We start from the raw sequence: 20,029 nt of genomic DNA, 5'->3' as shown, positions 1-20,029 counted from the left end.
GGGGACGGGGAGGTATGTTATTGGGACTGAGTAGGACTTGTTGTCTTCAGTCACTGAATTCCATGCACTGCTCCATCCAAACGCAGCCCCGGGCTTGCTCTGCTGGGGCTGCCCTTCTCCTTTGTTGCTGGTTAATTTACCTGACTACTTTTTCTTCAAATGACAAGCTGATTTGTCACTGATGGAGTGTATACAAGTAGCATATGCACTGTTCTCCCATGGCTGCTCAGCAGTGGGCAAAGCTGGTTGCTTAATGGAGGTGGTCTCAGTAGGGTAGGGTCGAGTTTTACTCAGTGTTTTGGCAATGGTCGCTTAAGACGGAAAGCTGCCTAATAAGAATGGGCTATTTTACGGGCTTCACTCTAGCTTCACCTCTTCCATGTGTTTTCCCTTTATCAGACTGTCTGTCTATGGCAGAAATGGGTCTATTTTCTGTTTTCTTTCCAGTAATTCCCTCTCCTGGGGTTGGGATAGATTGGGTGATAATGTCTCTTCTTTCTGCAACATTGTCCCTGACCATCTTCATATCTTTTCCCTACCCTGCCCTCTGCTGGCTGGCATGGTTTTTGTAATACCCTTTTCTGCTCCAGTCGCTTTCTTGTTACTTGTTCTATCTCATTTGTTCGCCTCGCCCCACATGTTGCTCTTTCCCCTTACTAGACAGAGCTGAGGAGAGAGTATTTCCTTCATGGAGCAGTTCTCTGAGAACCCCAGGAGTTACAAGAACAGGCCCATTAATAATAAGATGAGAATAACTAATATCTAAGTAACAAATAGTTTGCATTACTATATTGTCTTTCCTCCGGAAGGATACAGAGAGCCTTAAAACTGGCAACTATCTCTTTAGCTACCACTTAACCTCTTTGGGCTGAGTTCAGACATGATGTAATATGAAGGGCTGCAAATCCACTGTCGTCAATGGACCCCACACCTGAATTTGACCCTGGCTGTAGGATACTTACCTGTATCTCTAGGGGGTTGAGAGGGTTGTTTAGTTAGTGTTTGCAAAATGCTTTGGAGATGGGCTGAGCTAAGTGTCATTTGATTATCTCATTAGCCCACTCGCAAATGCAGCCCGAAGCTCCGGAGTCACTGGCTTTTCTTCCCCCTTTCTGTTGCCCGTCTCCTCCTTGCCCCTTTCGCTATCCCTCCCATTCCTTCCCATCAGTGATGCTTTCCCTCTCTCGCTCTCTCCCTTTTCTATTCTCTTTCTCTTTCCCTCCTTCACCCTTCTCCCCTCCCAGTCCTCTCTGTCTTCATTCCCCTATCCTGGACTCAGACTGCACTGATGGGCAGCCTTACTGCTTCCCCTAGCGCTGTGGTCACTACTGCCCACAGGCTCACCCTTTCCCATGCCATAGGGATGAACTGTAGGCCAGGTGCCCAGGGATGTTAGTGGCCTGGCTCCCATTAATGTCAAGGGAGCAACAGGAAATTCTCCGCACATTACACTGCAAAGCGCGCCAGTGAACTCGAGGAAGGAAAATCAAAGGTCAGGGCCACGTGTTGGGATAACCATGTGGCTGGTCTGGCAGATGGGCTGGTTGTGGTTTGGCCTCGCTGAGCAGCAGAGGGCGCCACAGGACCATGCATCCTGCCAGGTCTGGCAGAAGGAGGGTGGAGCAGCGTGTCCGTACTGAAGTCTCCCAGCATCCTGCAGGGCACAGAGTGTGGGTCAGCACCAGCATGTTCCAGCCAGGGAATTCGGGATTGATCTGTAGCTCTAGGGGAGGTGCTGCCATTTTACCGACAGGCCAAATCCTACCCCCTCCTGAGGGAAGGCCTCAGATAAACCAGCTGGGTTCTCTGCTGGCGGGGGGGGGGGGGGAGGGGAAAGGAGGATTTTGGAGCCCTTTCAGGGAGCCCACACCCCGAGCTTGCTGTTGGTTCCAGTTCTCTAGGTGCCCTGTATGCTTCCCTGGGCAGCAGGGGGTGGTTGGGTGGACGGCTGGGGCTGATGCCGCTCCTGGTGTGTAGCTAGTGTGCCCACACGCATGCTCAAGCTGTATTACGTCTTTTACTGTGAAAAACTGAGCCATACTTTTCTGAAAAATAAACCCTAGAAATCAGTAAAAACGCTGCCCCCTGCAAGTCTGGGCTCTCCCTCGAATGCTGCTCTCGGTTACATCCGGGCAAGTCGGGAGGGAATGTCTCACGGTTCACTGCGGATCCTGTGCTTTTAGACAAGCCGAAATGTGTTCTCTTGGGAGGGTGATCAGATAGCAAGTGTGAACAATTGGGACGGGGTTGGGGGCAATAGGCACCTGCCTATATAAGACAAAGCCCCAAATATCGGGACTGTCCCTATAAAATGGGGACATCTGGTCATCCTATCTCTGGGGCAGGTCTAAGTGCTGACATGTTCACTCAGGTAACATCCCAGGCCCCTGCATGGACCCAAGGTGCCGTTGGGAGCAGTGCAGGGGCACTGGGGGACTGGCTGTGCCTGGCAGGATGTGGCCGATGCTGCTGCCTGGTGTTTCATTTGGCTTCCTCCTGTTTTAGAAAGATCCCTGGGGCTGAAAGAGCCTGAAGGGAGCTGCTGTGCTGAACTGCCCCTGACCTGTTCTGTGCCTCCAGCATGAATTCTCCTCAGGAGGGCTCCAGGGAGACGTGGCTGGCCCCAGGATAGAGATGGTAAAGTTAAAAGGTGCTTGGAGCTGGGGACCGGGCTGAACCATGCCTTCTCCTCCTTGCCATGAGGCCTGCACTGGTGGGAGTAGAGGATTCTTAGGACCCAGGGGGAGCTTTGGACAAGGCATCTCCTGCATTCATTTCAAGGAGTTCCTCCCTTCACTGGTCAGGACTTCTCAGGTGTCCTGGTAACCACTGCTCTCAGCTCCCTCCTCGGTTCTCAGGCAGCCGCTTGCCTGGAACGCCTACCCGCGTCAATGCCCATCCTTTAAGATACCCCTGCCTGCCTCCTTCCCCCAATGAGCTGGCCAGGGGACTGCTTAGCATCATGAATGACCAGTACCACCGAGCAGCCCGGGACGGCTACCTGGACCTGCTAAAGGAAGCCACCAGGAAGGACCTAAACTCGCCCGATGAGGATGGCATGACCCCGACCCTCTGGGCTGCTTATCACGGAAACTTGGAAGCGCTGAGGCTGATAGTTAGCAGAGGGTAAGTGCTGCTGTCTGCCCTGATCCCTTCCTAGCCTCCATGGAGCGGCTCAGTGAAAACCCATGTTCACCCCCCCTCACAGATCAGGAGAGCTGTCAGTGCTGGGAAGCCCACGGCCTCCATCCTTTGCCCGGCACAGAGGCTGCCACTTCTTTCCGCCTGCTCCCTTGAGCTATTTTCTTTCCTGCTAGACTGTGCAGTGAGTCTGTCTGAGTCAATCCGGGGGGCATCTAAGACGCCCGTCACCGTAGTATCCAGGCAGCTGGGAAGGGAGAGATTGCTAACCCTGGCTAACCTCAAGAGTAGTATGAGCAGGGGCTGAGCAAGCGTCACTCATTCAGCTCTGTTGGTGCCTGTCATTCCTGGCTTGGAACATCCCTGTTAGCCCAGCCCCCATTCAGCTCTGCTAACATGCTTCCAAACCTACAACCCCACTGCTGTTCTGCTACTCTCCCATCTCTCCCAATGCACCTTGATCCTGCTTTGCAAACACCCTTGCTAGTCTAGTACTATGTCCGACCTGGGCAGTGTTGCCAACCCACCCCTGTGAAGTGCACTGAGATCCTTGGATGAAAGGTGTCGTGTATTAGTGCAAAGTAATTATAGCTGCATTTCTCCTGTGATATGCTCCGGGCTGGGTCTCAGCTCTCCAGAGGTCAAAGGCTGAGCCAGGTTTTACCGCTGCCTTCATAATACTGGTTTGATGTTGAACCTGTGATGGTGCAGCCTGAGGGGGGTGTTGTAATGGTTTGCCTGTTCCTTGGGGCTTTCCCTGGGGTTTTCAGGGTCAGTGAGGGGTGGTGTTTCCACCTCTGAGGAGCATGAGTTCTTAGCCATTGTAACCTTTCGGTGGATTCCAGGCACTCTGTGATCCGGGCAATGGTTATTAGTGATCCTGGACTGGATTTTCAAAAGTAACTAGTGATTTTGGGTACCTTGGGTGTTCAACAAGAGACACCTTAAAGAGCCTGATTTTCAGAGGGCACAGCACCTTTAAGATGCCTCTTGGGCACCCAAAAATTGAGACACTTAAAATCACTGATCACTTACCCTGTTCAGCATTGTGCTCCATTGAAGTCAATTGGATAAATGTCATTGTCTTCAACAGAGAGACAGGGTGGGTGAGGTAATAGCTTTTATTGGATCGATTTCTGTTGGTGAGAGAGACAAGCTTTTGATCTACACAGAGCTCTTCTTCAGGTCTGGGGAAGGCAGAGCTCTCTGTGGCTCCGAAGCTTGTCTCTCTTGCCCACAGAAGTTAATCCAATAGAAGAGATGACCTCGCCCACCTCAACTGGCTAGTATCCTGGGACCAACACGGTTACAACTCCACTGCATATTGTCTTCAACAGGCATCTGATGGGGACCCTGGTGAACTGGCTTGCAGAAGCTGAAGGGCTGGCTGGTAAAGATGGTACCAAACTCGGGAGAGAAGATTTAGGCTCCAATATGGTTGTGTGACCAGTGCGTGTGCCATAGTCTTACCCAGGCTTAAAAATCTCATCAAAGCTTCTGTGGGTGTCACAAGTCAGAGAGGCATCCTGCTAGGGGCCGGGGCAGAAATTTCAGGAATGGGCCACTGCAGGGGCTCTAAGCTTTGGCTTTAGCTTGTTTAACACGAAGTGGTTAAAGAGGGCCTTTACCAAAGGGCTGAGATTGTCATTCAAATGAACGCAGTGCGGAGAGAAGGGCAAAGCATGTATTTCATTTTCAAGCTGCATCCACTATTGCTCCATTATTGGGCTTGTTCCCAGCTCTGCCAATGCACCTCGTCCATCCCCTGCTGTTCCTGTCTTAGACCTTCACAGCCTCCTCCTGCCAATAACCGTCAGTCCTGATCTGCAGCATCTCACCCCCGGCGCCCCCCACCCCTGGTCTGACAGTGCAGCTCACAGCTCACCCGAAAGCTCATTTTTAGCTCCCTCTGCTGTGTCAGCTCCAGATCCCCACAAAGTTCTGCCAAGGCACCCAAGCCTGACCTGCGGCCTGCCTTGTCCAGGAGATTGAAGGCAGGTTTCAGGGGGAGAAGGGCCCTTTTATAAATTCTAATTAGAATTGAAAGTCCCAGCTGAAACCCTCTTGTGTAGCTTGGCTGCTGTTTAATTAACAGCATAAAATACATTGGCTGTTGACAGGGAAAATAGCACGGGGAAGGGCCAATGCCCTTTTGGTGATTAATGGTACATGCAGCGCCGTTGTCAGTGGTGCTTAGAATGTGTTTTCATCAGTGCACGGGTCACACTTTGGGATGAAATATACCCAGATGCTTCACTAAACCAGTGCAGAGTTCACAGAAGCTACAGAGGTGGCCTCTTTACATCCTGGAGACAATCTGAGGGGCGAGATTAACAAAGCCCTTTCTTCCCTCCCTGCTTCCGAATGCTGCTCTTTCTTCTGAGCTCTGTGGCCTGCTGCTGCTCTGATACCAGGGTGTGGGAGAGTGGAGGACACAGAGCAACCAATCGGGCACAGAGCTAGGGAGAGACAGAGGCATGGGAGGCTAGCTATGCGGCCCAGCCCCTACTGCCTCCCCGTTCACTGGAGTCCTGAGCCCCCTTTCCCTTCGTCCGCCAGAGGAGCCCCAGCACCGGGCCATCAGCCAACCCCAGTGCCGGGCCCAGTGCCAGGCCACCCTCAGTGCCGGCCTCAGCGCTGGGTTGCCGGCTGGCCCTAGCTGCCTGCTGGCCTCTGGCTGAAGCTGAGCTCCCACCTCGCACCAGCTTGGCGGAGTGTTGGCGGGGTCAGGGTTTGGCTTAGGGGAGGCTTAGCCTCCCCTGGCCTATTATATCTGCTGCCCCGGACAGAGGGTACATCTACACAGTGATAAAAGACCCACAGCATGGCCCCGACTGGCCAGGGTCAGCTGACTTGGACATGTGGGGTTTGGGCTGTGAGGCTATAAAACTGCAGTGTAGACGTTCAGGCTCAGGCTGGAGCCCAGGCTCTGAGATTCCGCGAGGGGCGAGGGCCAGCTGCGGGTTTCTAATGACAGTGTAGACGTACCCGGAGATACAGTAGTTGCCAGAGAGAGGGATTCACTCATTAGCAACTGGGCTGTTGGAAAGAGAGGAGAGTTCCAAACACAGGGGCCAAATGCAGTTGTCAGTAACGTCAGTGGAAGGCCACTGTCTCCAGTGGGATTCCTCCTGCGGAGCTGGCAGCAGGATCTGGGTCATGCCCTTTTTTATAAGAGGGTTGGGGAATATCTTATTGAATCGTCTTTCCTTCTGTACCCTCTGTCGCACTCAGGTGCAGAGGGTGTCCACCAATGTCCACCATTTATTTCGGTCTCATGCTGGTCTGTTCAGGCATTTGGGTGTCAGGTTGATGGATTTGGCTGCTTTCTCCATTGTCTCTAGGTTGCTCCCTTTTTTCTCTTCCCAGGTGGTGACCATATTATCACCTGATGTGGAAAACATATTGGTGGCATCTTTAAAGCATGTTCTAAATATGTCCATCGTTGTCGTCTTCCTGTGCTTGATGCCTTAAATTGGTGTTACACTTAGAATTTCTGATGTTGCTCTACTTAGAATTTCTGATGTTGCAAGAAACTCTTTGCAATGAACTCAGAAGATCTTTCGCAGGCATTTACTTTGGAATGAGTTGATCCTCTCGTCAATTTCTGTTGTAGATTTCCATGACTCTGCTCAGTGAAAGGGGAGGACATGATGCCAGTGTTTAAAAATTTGTATTTTTGTGTCAGCGCCATTGTAGTTGTAAGAATGCTTGATAGAGATCTTGTAGGTGATCTTGTAGGTGTGAGTGTTTCTCTGTCTATTCTGATGGTTGCTTCTGGGATATTGATAGCCATGTATTTTGTATTTTGTTTTCCCCGTTTGATGAACAAACCAGCTTGTTCTGTTGTATCTGCCAAAAGCTGGATCTTTTCTTTCATTAAACAGTGTTTTGAACTAAGCAAGACAATGTCATCAGCAAAAGCAAGATCATCCCATTGTGCTTTATCATTTGTCCATAAAATTGCTCGGTTGCCCTCCGTGGTTACTTTCCTCCTGACATAGTCAGTGACCGGTGTAAAGTGGGGACATAATACACCCTTGCCTTACTCCATTTGTCACTGCAAACCATTGGCTGATGCTGTCACCATCTTTAACTGCACATGTGAAATTCTCATATATAGATCCTTAATGATTTTAATAATTTTTGCTGGTATTCTATGGTATACCATAATTTTCCAAAGACTTTTCTGTGTATGCTGTCAAAAGCCTTCTGGAAAAATCTATACAATGTATCACAGGAGGTGCTTGCCACGCTGCACATTGTTCTATAATATGTTTGAGAATAACAATATGGTCTGTACATGAACTTAGTGGTCTAAAACCTGCTTGTTCCTCCCTAAGTTGGAGAGCTAATTGTTTCTTGATATGTTCCAGGATGATGATGCACATTATTTCCCTAGGCACTGAGATAATGTAATTCTTCTCTAGTTATTGCAGTTGGTCACCTTTCTCTGGCAATTTTAATATAAGGCCTCTCTTCTACTGGGGTGGGTTCTTTCCTTCACTCCATATTCTATCCCAAACTCAAGGGAAGTCTGAGGGCTGTTTCATCTCTTGCTTTTAGCATCTCTCCAATACGTTACCCTCTTCAGCCCCTTTCCTATTTTTCAGTTTCCTGATGGCTTTTCTAACTTCTTCTATTGTAATAGCTCCTCAATCAACATCAATCTCTGGTGGTAATCTTTCTAGTAGTTCAGTTGGGCTTGGTCTATTTAAAACAGGCCTCTTGAGTAACTCCCATTAATGCGCTCCCTTGTCCCCTGTCGCAGCAAAGGGAATGGACCCTGAGATTAAGTCTAAGGGCTCATAGAATGCAGACAGTCCAAGTGGATTTCATCCATGAATTTACTCTTTAGTTAAGGACATAGTCTCATCTCTGATGTTGTGGGCAACATATCACGTAGAACTTAGGTCTCTTAGAGGGGCTGCAGTGTGTGTGGTGCAGGGGCTCCATATGTGGTCACTTCCCATCCCATCGCCATCCTTTTGGCATGTCCCTGAACCATTCTAACACCTTGAATGCAATTACGAGCCTGTCTTCAAACGGGAGCTGTATTGTAATCAGGTTCCCTGACTCAGTTTTAACGGTCGTGTAGATGGGGGCTGTAAACGAGGGTGTGTCCTGTCCTGTCATAAAAAGTTTCAGCCTCTTCCACTCCTACTCTGCTGAACCACAATGCCAATCATTGCTAGACTGGGTTGTTTTCATAGCACAGACAAGGTCTGCAGCACAGCTTGGCTGGCACGGTTCTCAGGACAAAATATTTCCCTGTCCGCACTGGTCAGGGAAGCCACCCTGGAACGCTGCAAGCTGTAGCTAGAGTAGTTCTCTTGACCGCATGGATGGGAGCTTCAGTTCTTGGTCACTGAAGTTCATCTCAAGGGTGTGTTGAAATATCACAGCTAGAGCTGGTCTGAATTTTTTGAACTCAAAGATTTTTCTGTTAAAACAGCATTTTATGGAACATGAAAAATTATTGACTTTTTAAAAAAATCGTTATTTTTTGCAGATGTTTTGTATAGATTTTTTTTAAAAATCAAAAATGTTATTGCAACCCAGGTTTCAGAGAATGAAAGCTTTCAATAACAGCTTTAGGGAACAATGTCGATAAAAATGTTTGCCAAAAAATTTGAAAACAAAATAAAAAATGGGTCCATTTGGAACCCATGAAATGCAAACAACTTTGAAGTGTAAACATTTTTGTGTGTGATTTTTTTTATTTCCGTTTTCAACCCCACTCTAGGGTGAAATTTCCAAACCCACTTAAGTCACTAAGCTCTTAAGTCACTCAGGTGCTTTTAAAATTTTTACCTTAGTCACAATTATTAGAAAGAATGATCAAAACTGAGCAATGTCCAAATGTTTCAAGGTCTTTACTTTTCAACCAGTCTCTTTCTGGTGCCTAGCGGACTGTGCTTGAACAAGTAGAAATCTGAACTTCCGGCCAGTGGGGTGCTCGCCTGCAGTACTTTGTGGGGTGATGTGAGATGGGGTGATGTAGGGGACTAGCCAGCGACTGTGGACTCAGGGGGCAGCTGGCATCACAAAGGAGCCACTAGCTACTCTTTGTCAGTGCCGGATAAGCAACCCGGAGCTGTGGTACTTGCAGGACAGACAAGCCAAGTAAATTGTCCCCTCTCTGTCTGTGCCCAGTGAAGTGGATGCTGGGGACTGGCTGTTATGCAATGTTCTAGTCGGTGAGCATAGATAAGGAGGGAGGCCGACAGTTACCCAGAGGGAACGGAAAGTGTGTGTGGGAGAGGGAAAAGACAGAAAGGCAGTTGAGGGAGATAGGTTATTGGGAATGCAGTGCTGTGGCTGCTTGTAAAACAAGTTCCCGACCTGGCCAATAGATCTCTCAGTGCTAGCTAAGCTATGCCAATGCCCCGAATGAATCCTCCAGCCCCTGTCTACGCTACAGTGGCTCCTGTGCCGGGACACCCAGTTATGTTGTTGTGTGTCCTGATAGGGTCATAACATGGTTTGCTTTTTGCCTAGGTTGGGGTGGGAATGGGCCATGTTATAAGGACCTTCTGGGAACTGCCCTAGAGGCTGGATCTTCTCAGGGTTGTGGCCTGGTTTTCTTACAGGGTTATAGAACAGTCCTGTCTCTGCAGGAAGGGCCTAACTGTCTTGGGACACTGCTGTCACAACACAGTAGCTTGGATGGTGTAGACAGCCCTGGCCATATTCATGTCCTTATCTTCTCCACCTCCCAGTTGCTGGATCTCTGTAGCTCATAGGGATCCAGTGTCCCCCACAGGGACTGTCATAGCCTACAGAAGCTCTGTGGGGAGTTCAGGCATTGCATAGCGACTCAGGAGATCTGGGTTACGTTCCTGGCTGTGAGATCTCAGCTGAATAATTTACCCTCTGTGAATCAGTTTCCTCTTCTGAAACATGGGAATAATTATCCTTACTCGCAGGGCTGTTATGCTACGTTCATTAATGTCTGTGAGGGATTTGGACACCACAGAGATGGGAACTGGGGGAGGAACACTCCAACGTGTGGAATAGGTGAAGCCATGGGGACATGAGTCGGGAGCCAAGAATAGCCTATTGCGGAATATGGCCATGCTAGTAATCACTCTTGCTGGCTGCCCTGAGTAAAGTTCATGGTCTCAGCCCATCGTGAGGGGCTAACAAAGCTGGTTGATGGTGAGGGGGGTGCTGGGTGAAGGGAGAGATTTCATAACAAACTCTGCTGCATCTCTGCCCCTCAGCGCAGCGGCGGGATGAGGCAAGAGGGGCAGAGAAGGGTTCGGCGGTGGCTCATCCAACTCGTTAGTTACACAAAAAGCCTCTTTCATGTCCCTGGCTGGGCTCCAGTGAGGCAAAAGAACCCAATTAACCGGGTGGCTGGGAAAAAGGAGGCAAAGTGGTATTTAGTGTCATAGCTTTGAGGAGACAATAACCCTTCAGTGTGGGTATGACATCATCCTGAAAGGGAGTCAGGCCAGCTTCTGATTCACCGGGAGGAGACATGCTCGACAATGAGGGGTGTGGGGATTCTTTGGCCATGGGGTGGGCTGGGGAGGATTTGTTCTTCTGTCCTATGGAGCAGGGGAGAATGGTCTGGACAGCAGGACATTCTGTTCTGTTTTCTGTCCTTCCCACTTGTCCCTCATCCTGTTGTAAGCTGAGGGCAATCTATCTTATGCCTCAGGAATGTCAGTCAGCTGTGGTCTAGTGGACTGAGCACCAGGCACCTGGAGACCTGGGTTGTACTCCCAGCTCTGTTGCTGTGTTTGGCCGTCACGTCAGTGATCTGTACCTTAGTTTCCCTAGCTATCAAATGGGGATGATAATACACTTGTGTAAAGCATTGTGAGATGTCCGGACAAAGGGACACATTCAACTCTGGTGCAGGCAGATCAAGCCAGTCGCACCCTCTTACCCCAAAGCTGAATTTGACCCCAGAGAGTGCTGGGGCTGGCAGGGGACAGGTGCCGCTGACTTCGATGGGCCTGCTTGTGTGAGTAAGAGCCACCCAGCCTGAGGGAGGTTGCAGAATCAGGTACAAAGTATTGTTCTAAACGGGAAACCCGCATTGACGGCCATTGGCCCTTTGCTGAGGGGGCCCTGTGCTGACTGGGATTCGCCTCAGATGTACAGATGGGGAACGTATGAATTTGGCTCTCATGAAAGGTGCTGAATGGACAATCCAGGAGACGTGCTCACAGTTTATCCACAGAGCAGGAACAGCAGTAATGGTGCCAAATGGTGCCCACACTGCCCGGCCCACGTCGCTCAGCCTGCTGGGGAAGCAGCCCCGCAGAGATGGGAAGGTAATTCACGCCCATTCAATCCCTAGCCTTGGTTAGGCCTGCCCAGAAGGGAGCCTGTTAGCTGCTATAACAGCTGACCACTAGCAAAGGGAATGAGCTCTGTTGACTCATTTTACCTGAGCCCTAACCAGTCATCGGGGTTAATAATAACTAGAGCTGGGGTCAAATTTTCAAAATCGCTAAGTTCCATTTTCAGAAGCGGCTGAGGGTACATCTACACTGCAAGTAAAGACCTGTGGCTGGCCTGGGTCAGCTGACTGGGACATGGGTTGTGGGGCTATAAAACTGCAGTGTAGACATTTAGACTCGGGCTGGAGCCCAGGCTCTGAGACCCCGCGAGGGGGGGAGGGTCTCAGAGTCCGGGCGTCAGTCTGAGCCAGAATGTCTACACTGCAGTGTTTAGCCCCACAACCCAAGGCCCGTCAGCCCAAGTCAATTGACCCTGGCTCTGAGACTTGGTGCTGCTGGGTTTTTTTATTGCCGTGGAGATGTACCCTTAGGCATTCAGGAGAGTAACTGCCATCGACTTGCAATGAAATGTGGGCTCCAGAGTGCCTAAGTCACTTCTGAAAATAGGACTGAGGTTCCTAAGTCACTTAAGTGCTATTGAAAATTCTACCCTGGTCAAACATTTTGGATAGAGAAGGGCTTTTCAGTGGAATTTTTGAAAAATGATGAGTTTAAAAAAAGAAAGAAAGAAACCTTGAAGACTTCCAATGAAATTTGTTTAAAAAATGTCTTCATCAACATTTTTGATGAGAAACAAAATTCCCATGCAGCTCTTGGAATAACCTTTTGTTACCACCACCCGGGGCCAGAGTTGAACTGGTAACATAGAGGTGAAAGATATTTGCTCCCTATAAAGTTTTAATTAATGGAATTTTTTTCCAGCCCAGTTTACAGATGACACCAGCAGTTGCCACCAGTGACAGAGTCAGGATTTGATCTCAGGAATTACTAGCTCCCAGCTCCACAGTCAACTAGACCACACTGTTGCTCTATAGTAATAGACATGGGCACAGACTGTCTTTTTGTTCTGTGTTTGTTCCATTGCATTGGGCTCCTGGTCCATGACGAGGGCCCCTAGCCATTACCACAATACCGATCATACATAATAATAAATAATAACATCCCAGCCGCCTGTTAAAATACAGCACTAACCAGTACAAGAAAGATCCGTTCCCTCTGCAAAGCCTTGACATGGGCTCAAGCTACAGAATCCAGTTTTGGATTTCAAATGCGCCAGAACTCCCAAGTGATCAACATCCACAGCTTGATCCAGATCCAAACCTATGTTTATCATGGACGGGACCAAAACCCTGGATCCAGTTTGGGGGTGTTCACATGCCCACTCTGGATCCCAATTTTATCTAGTCTTAAATCCCCTGAGGGTGATTCCAACGACAATGGATTCCACTTCATAGCAACCCAGATATTAACAACTTCCAGTTAATAGCCACATTTTGCTGGGAACCCTTCCCGTCCCATTGACTTGAAGGAATTGGATATTGGCAATGGCAGGCTACTTATTAAGAACATTTTTCAGAAGAAAGGCCCCAGCTGCAGGCAGGTTTGCGAGGTTGCAGCCGGGGAAGGAGGCGGTGGGACATGCTTTCCCTGTCTGCAGCCCCACAAACCACCTGCCTGTGGCTGGGCTCAGCCCATCCCCGTGATTCCCTCTCTGGCTGCAGCCTCACGAACTTGCTGTCTGCTTTTAGGCAACGGCTGGATAATCGCAACCTTTTGCTGGCAACCAGAGGGTTGCTAATAAGGGGAATCTACCGTATCTTTTTCAGGCAAAGAATAAGAATTATTACGCTGACAGGACAGATAGAAAGATACTCTCTCTGCCCCACAGAGTTTACAGCCCCAGGCCCTTCCAAATCCTGCAAACACGTCCACATGCAATTGACTTTCCATGTGCAAGCAGTCTCATTGATTTCCAAGGGAATACGCACGTGCTTTAATCTCAGGACATGAGTAAATGTTTGCAGGATCAGGACCTAATTTTAGCTGGGATGGCACAAGTAGAGTGACACAAACACAAGGAATGGGATGGAATGAGGAAGGGGGAGCGGTACAGTGATAAGATAGCATGGCGACTCAATGTAGGCTTATGTACACCTAGGGGTCCAGTTAAAAGTACTTTAAAAAAGTAATATTAATAATTGCTGTGATTGTTGACTCAGCACTTGAAAATGCTTTGCGGCTGAAAAGTGTCACGCTGTATAAATACGATGCATTACCTGTTATTAAAATATGTTCCCACTTCCTGGACCTTGCAATTAACAATGTGCCATGCCCTGGAAGCGTGGTTCTGCTTTGAGAAGTGATTCTAAAAACAGTAAGTGAAGGTAAACTCATGCTTATCATCTATCCCTGACTCCGGATCGGATGTGCCCGCTTTACAAGGAGTTGTTTATCATGGGCATTTCTAGTGCCTCAAGGAGCCAGATATGGGGCCACAGTAAGCAGAGATCTAGTCTTGTTATAATGTTTTGGTTCCTGGATGCGGGATATAGGCTGACACAGCTGGACCTAGTGTTATTTCTGCCCAGCCAATGGCTCCCTGCGGCAACAAAAAGCATATGGAAAGCATAATAATTATAATAATCCCTAGCTCTTTATATAGCACTTTTCGTCAGTAGATCAAAGAGCACTTTACAAAAGAGGCCAGTATCATACACAAGAAATACCCCTCTGCAGTCCAAAGCACATGTACATGAGAAATGGGCCCGAGTTGGATCAAAGTCCAGTGGTTAGGTTTGGAACCAGAGTTTTGCTCTGGGTCTACACATAACATGTAAACATGCTGATCCATCACGCCCCTCTCTCTCCCATACACTCCTACCCATGCACAGAGGAACATGCCCAACTCTGACACACGTGTGGCCACTCAGAACAAACTTAAACAAACAACAGTTGACACCCCTATAAGCCCACTGCTGGTGCCGGCTGTTACAGTTTCGCTGGCTCTTTAATCCAGCTGGATAAATAATTTACTCCTCTCTTGCAATTCATCAAATATTTATCCTCCCCATGAATTTCCCAGCCTTGACATGTCATTACTAGGGTGGAGGGATCCAGGAGGAGCTAGCAGAAGAACTAGGAAGTAAGTACACCTGTCACTGGAGCTCAGCACCGCGAGAGTAGGTAGGATACCTGCAGCCAAGATAAACCTCCCCTGCCGGGCTGCTGGGTGAATGGATCCCTAACGTTCATTGATCCTTTGCCTTTCTTTTCTCTCTATGATCTTTCCGGGCCTGATCCTCGAAGGCTTTCGAGCACAGCACTCCCTCTGAAGCCAATGACAGGCCTGGATGCAGGACTGGGCCCTATGTCTTTTTTCCATTAGGGGTTAGATGGGTCCAGGTGCCTCATTGCTTGGGATTTAGTTTTGCAAAACTGAAAGCAGGAGTGGCTCTGGTCTCAGCTCTGTTGGTCCAAGCTCCCAACGTTTGGAGGGGAGGGTGGGAGCTGGAGAGGGAAATCTGTGACACTAGGGCTAAAGGAGATGCTGTTGGAAAGGTGCAGGCCAGGCTGGCTGCGGGAGAGCTCTCCCTCCAGTCCTAGCCCCTGTGGTAAAATGGCGCAGCCAGCGGGGAAGCTCACACCTATTGCCAAGTGAGCCCCTTCTTCTGGGTGTCATCTTAGCCTCTTTCAGCACGACTGGCTGGAGCCAAGCCCGTACCCCATGGCTGGTGAGGGAGCGTCTGGTGCTTCCATCCCAGCTCCTCTCAGTGAGAGGCCCTGTGACTGTAGGAAGGAGGTCACAGGGGCAGGATGGGAGAAAGCTCTCAGCCTCTTCAGTGCCAGTCTCTCCCTTCTCTTCCCACCAACCTGTTCTCTTTCTTTACAGGCCTGGAGGACATTATATCCCTCCACAGGAGCTGGCGGAGCACTGGCTGTGTGGCGGCTCAGCTCCCGTTTCAGTCACTCCCAGCAAGGCCAAGTTTTGGAAGTGGTGCCTCAGTGGCCGTGGGGGAGCGCCCAGTTCCTCTAACGGCAGCTGTGGGTCATCAGGCAGGTGTAAGGGAAGATGTAGGAATGCTGGTGACAGAGGAACTCAGAGCTGTGCAGTCCCATGCTCTCCCCAGGGGAGTCGCGCTAGGGAACGGTGCAGTAGTGTAGTTCGGTAGTTCTGGGATTTTGATTGGGCGTGAGTGAGGCAGGCTTGTTGACAGATGTCAGATACTGATGCTGGGGGCATTTCATTGACTCATATACACAAGTGCATGGTTGATGCTGGAAGGGGAGTAGCTGTGTCTAATTGCAGCAGATCGCAAATAGAGGGGACTGTTAGGAGCTCAGACATCCACCCAAGTATTCTCAAGTGCACTTTCTCCATGGCCAAGTCCTGCTTCACATACCCTATTGGATCTTTCTCATCGGGGAGGCTGCAAAACTAGGCAACTCCCTGGTGACCAGCCGTGGCCTGCTGGGATAGGTGCTGACATCACTACAGAGTCTGCTAATCACATTAGTTGAGTCTGCGGCTCTTGAGAAGGATGGAAACCTAATCTCCACTTCCTTTGAAACTGGATTCTCAGGATGTGCTAATACCAACTTGCTCTCAGCTGTGCAATCAAAAACCAAACTTGGTAAGGCAAAAAAACCCACCTGGTCTTATCATTTGAATGGTGCCCGAGGCACAGCTCTGAGGCAGGGATGCAGTTCATGTCATGTGCACATGAAGGTGAAAAGGTGAAACAGCTGATGTGGTTTAGGTTCAGTGCTTTGAGTGGCCATTTATCTTGGCATCTCCAGAAGGGGGGACCCCAGGGAGGATCTGTAGAAGTGCACATAGAGTCCAGGGCTTATTTTGGGAACACCATCAGATTTTGGAGATGGTAGAGATTTGAACCTGCATCTAAATTTTGCAGATGGCCTCTACCTTTATAATGGGCCAACCAAATATCTCAGAACCAGTTCCACCAACTCTAGGATGCTCAGAATGTGGATCCCAATTTCGCAGCTCAGGTCCCTCTCCAGCATGGAGAGAAGATAGTGAATTGGACACAGGGGCATGAATGTAACCTTTAGGGCTAAATGTGGGTAACAGAAATTGCCACAGGCTGTCTGTAAAGTGTATGATTGCCTGACACTCAAAACACTTCTTCAGAGGACTCATGGGCTGGGATGTAGTGGATGTGCTAAGGGACATGTTGCTTATATTTGGGTGATCTGGGGGAAGAAAGAGCTTGTATGGTAGTGGGGGTTGTGGCATCCAGTGCATGAGCTTATTGTTTAGTAACTATCTCTTTAAACCCCACTTCATATCTGCATGGTAAGGTCAGCCCAAAGGAACTGCGCATTAACTAGTTGTTCCAAACGTTGTTTTAGGGGTGATCCAGACAAATGTGACATCTGGGGGAACACACCTCTTCACCTAGCAGCAGCCAATGGCCATCTGAACTGCCTCTCCTTCCTAGTATCATTTGGGGCCAACATCTGGTGCCTGGACAATGATTACCATACGCCACTGGACATGGCTGCCATGAAGGGACACATGGAGTGCGTGCGGTACCTAGACTCGATTGCCGCCAAGCAGAGCAGCCTCAACCCCAAGCTGGTGAGCAAGCTGAAGGACAAGGCTTTCAGAGACGCAGAGAGGAGGATCAAGGACTGTGTGAAGATGCAGAAAAAGCACCATGAGCGGATGGAGAAGAGGTACAAGAAGGAGATGTCTGACAACTCCGACACCATGAGCTTCTCCAGCTACTCCAGCAGCACTCTGAGCAGGAAGTTCCAGCACATGTCCATGGTGACGTCCCTGCCATATTCCCAAGCCACCCTTCACGGTACAGCCAAGGGCAAGACCAAAATCCAGAAGAAGCTGGAGAAGAAGAAGCAGGTGGATGGAACGTTTAAGATCTACGAGGATGGGAGGAAAAGCGTGAGGTCCTTGTCGGGCTTGCAGCTGGGGAACGATGTCATGTTTGTGAAGCAGGGCACCTACGCCAGCCCAAAGGAGTGGACCCGGTGCAACATCAGGGACATGTTTCTAACTGATGAAGATACCGTCTCCCGTGCCATAAGCGACCCAGGTTTGCAAATAGACTCGGCCCACTCGGAGGTCAGCACAGATTCTGGCCATGACTCGTTGTTTAACCGGCCTGGGCTCGGCACCATGGTGTTCCGGAGGAACTACGTCAGCAGTGGGCTCTTTGGGATCGGCCAGGAGGACACCAGCATGCTGGGCGAGGGCAGCCTGGATGGGTTAGGTGTCAAACTGCGGAGCCGCCTGCAGCGCTCGCCAAGTCTCAACGACAGCATCGGCAGTGCCAACAGCCTGCAGGAGAGGAACGCGGAGGAGCTGCCCTGGGAGGAGGTGGAGCTGGGTCTGGATGATGACAACGAACCCGATACCAGTCCCCTTGAGGCCTTCCTGGCTTCCCTGCACATGTTTGAGTTCATATCCATACTGAAGAAAGAGAAGATCGACCTGGAGGCCCTCATGCTGTGTTCAGATAATGACCTGAAGAGCATCAACATCCCACTGGGGCCTAGGAAAAAGATATTGGACGCCATCCAGAGGAGGAAGCAGACCTTGGAGAGGCCTGATGTTATTGCAGACACCGAGCTGTAAGTAGATGTCCCTTGCTGTCTAGCCCTAGAGCCATATATCCCTCAGCATGGGGAAATGGGGGGAATGAAGGGCTTGAACGTGCGCTCAACTTATTGTCCATCTGAAGAACAGGAGCCCAGCTAAGATCCTTATTTCTTCATTTATACGCAAGACAGGAACTTGCCAGCCCACAGAGATTTTGGGTGGTTACAGAGTTGCTTGGGTTAGTTAATTTCTCAGCGTTTCTCATGCTGAGTGGGTGGGAGTTGAAGTTCTTGCTGCTCCGTAACCTGAACAAACTCAGACTGTTCTGCAGTGCCTAAATGGAAGCTAAGTTCACAGGTTGGGACCTAGACCTTGATTTCTAAAAAGGTATCAGTTTGGCCTTTGTAATGTGGGTGCAGTTTTGTGCTGCAGTTAATGCCCAGCAGAGAGGCTCCCACCTAATGACCCAACATGGGGGTGCAATCAATAGATGTCTAAGTGACAACATCTGTTCCCTCAATAATTACAAATTCAGAATTGGGGCCACTTTTTACTCTTTTGCATCTGTTACATGTCTGCTAAACTGTGTGTCCATGATCCAGTTAAGACTGCCACCTTTAGCTGTTTGGCTAATGCTGGCTGAGATTTTCAGAGCTGTCTGGGGATTTAAACACATCTTCCATTAAGATTAACGGAGGGCATGAGTCTAAATCCCCTAGAGTGCTTTGAAAATCTCCATCACCAAGTGGCGTATCCGTTGAAAATGTGATACCTCGTCCTTCATTGTGGGACCACATGCTGGACTCTAGCTTCTCTGATGCATTCCCTCTTCTTTTCACCATTATTCAGTGTTGGTTTGGGCCATCTGCTCAGTGTTTGGCCTCAGTGTGAGCTTGCTAACAGGTTTTCTCTTTTCCTCTACAGATAGCAGTTTTTATGAACAAGAAACAAAACCAGTTCTAAGTTGCCAGAAAACCCAAACCAGTGACTCCTCCACTAGGACAACAGAAAGCCACAGTGTAGTCCAGTCCCTCCTGACTCACTGCCTCCTTCCCCATTCTGCTTCCAGCCTGGGGGACTCTGCCCAACAGGAACCTGCTGCTGAGAGGAATCGTTGAGATATGACCTGCCTGACGTTCCATCTTTGCTGAATGGAGCTCCTTGGCCTTCTTGCTAGAGGGGTGACAAGATCATCCTACGCTATGAAGCTGATAGGTGAAACTCCATGTGATCACAGTTTGGCAAAGCACAGGAAGCCATGGACAATGAGAACCGTGTGATACCTTGGAATGGACTAACAAATAAATAGTCAGGATACCTTGCCTCTGTTCTTGGCTCTGCTGTTCACTCAGTGTGTGGCATTGGAGAAGTCATTTGCAACCACCTTTTCAAAAGCGATTGCTGCGTTTTGGTGCCTCAGGTTTTGGGTTCCCAGCTTGAGACCCCATGGGTCTGAGTCTCACAGCCCCACAACTCTGATTTCATGTAGACTTGGGGGGTTCAGCTGCTCTGAAAATCAGGCCCTAGATGTCCCAAATGGGACATCCGGAAATGAAGGCACCCCAAATCAATGGCCACTTTTGAACACATTGGTCTTTACCACTCGGTGCCTCAGTTTCCCATTCTGTAAAATGGAGAGAATGCTCCCTGGAGACAATAATCCTGTCCCAACTTGCTGGGGTGCTGTGATGCTTAAGTAAGTAATTTCTGTAAAGCGCACTGAGATCCTTGTATGGAAAACACTCCAGAAGTGCAAAGCAAAATTATTATTTTTACTAGAGATGGATCCAAACCAAAAACCTGATTCTGGGCACCCCTGAAATTTGGGTGCTCAAAATCCCAGCCCAGCTCTGAATTTCCATCACTGTCTTTGTAGTGGGCTTAACCAAACCCCCTCACCTGAATACTCCTGAACTCTGGCTCCAGCTTGTGCAGCCTGAGCCCAGTTCCTTTTGGACAAATGAACTTGCTTCCAAACACTATGCTCCTGAGGGAGACAGGAGGATTTTTCACGCTTAATAACCCAGAGGGTGATGATACCTGG

At 49.4% G+C, this 20,029-nt stretch overlaps 1 protein-coding gene across 2 annotated transcripts; it reads left to right on the top strand.

Annotated features, from left to right (window-relative positions):
• Positions 1–2,808: 2,808 nt before the first annotated feature.
• USH1G (USH1 protein network component sans) lies at positions 2,809–19,239 on the top strand. 2 transcript variants are annotated; one of them, XM_074971063.1, is made up of 3 exons: positions 2,809–3,126; positions 16,776–18,017; positions 18,910–19,239. In XM_074971063.1, exons 1-3 carry the CDS (start codon positions 2,963–2,965, stop codon positions 18,911–18,913), a joined length of 1,410 nt encoding a protein of 469 aa, XP_074827164.1. In that variant the 5' UTR covers positions 2,809–2,962; the 3' UTR covers positions 18,914–19,239. The 2 variants fall into 2 exon arrangements, with proteins under 2 accessions (XP_074827164.1, XP_074827166.1); XM_074971065.1 differs by lacking the exon at positions 18,910–19,239 and having other exon boundaries at positions 16,776–18,021.
• The last annotated feature ends 790 nt before the right edge of the window (positions 19,240–20,029 follow it).

This window comes from Natator depressus, chromosome 14 (assembly GCF_965152275.1).
Source record: "Natator depressus isolate rNatDep1 chromosome 14, rNatDep2.hap1, whole genome shotgun sequence".
Taxonomy (NCBI): domain Eukaryota; kingdom Metazoa; phylum Chordata; order Testudines; family Cheloniidae; genus Natator; species Natator depressus.
Note: the sequence above shows the minus strand (reverse complement) of the source record. Positions and strands in the feature narration are given on the sequence as shown.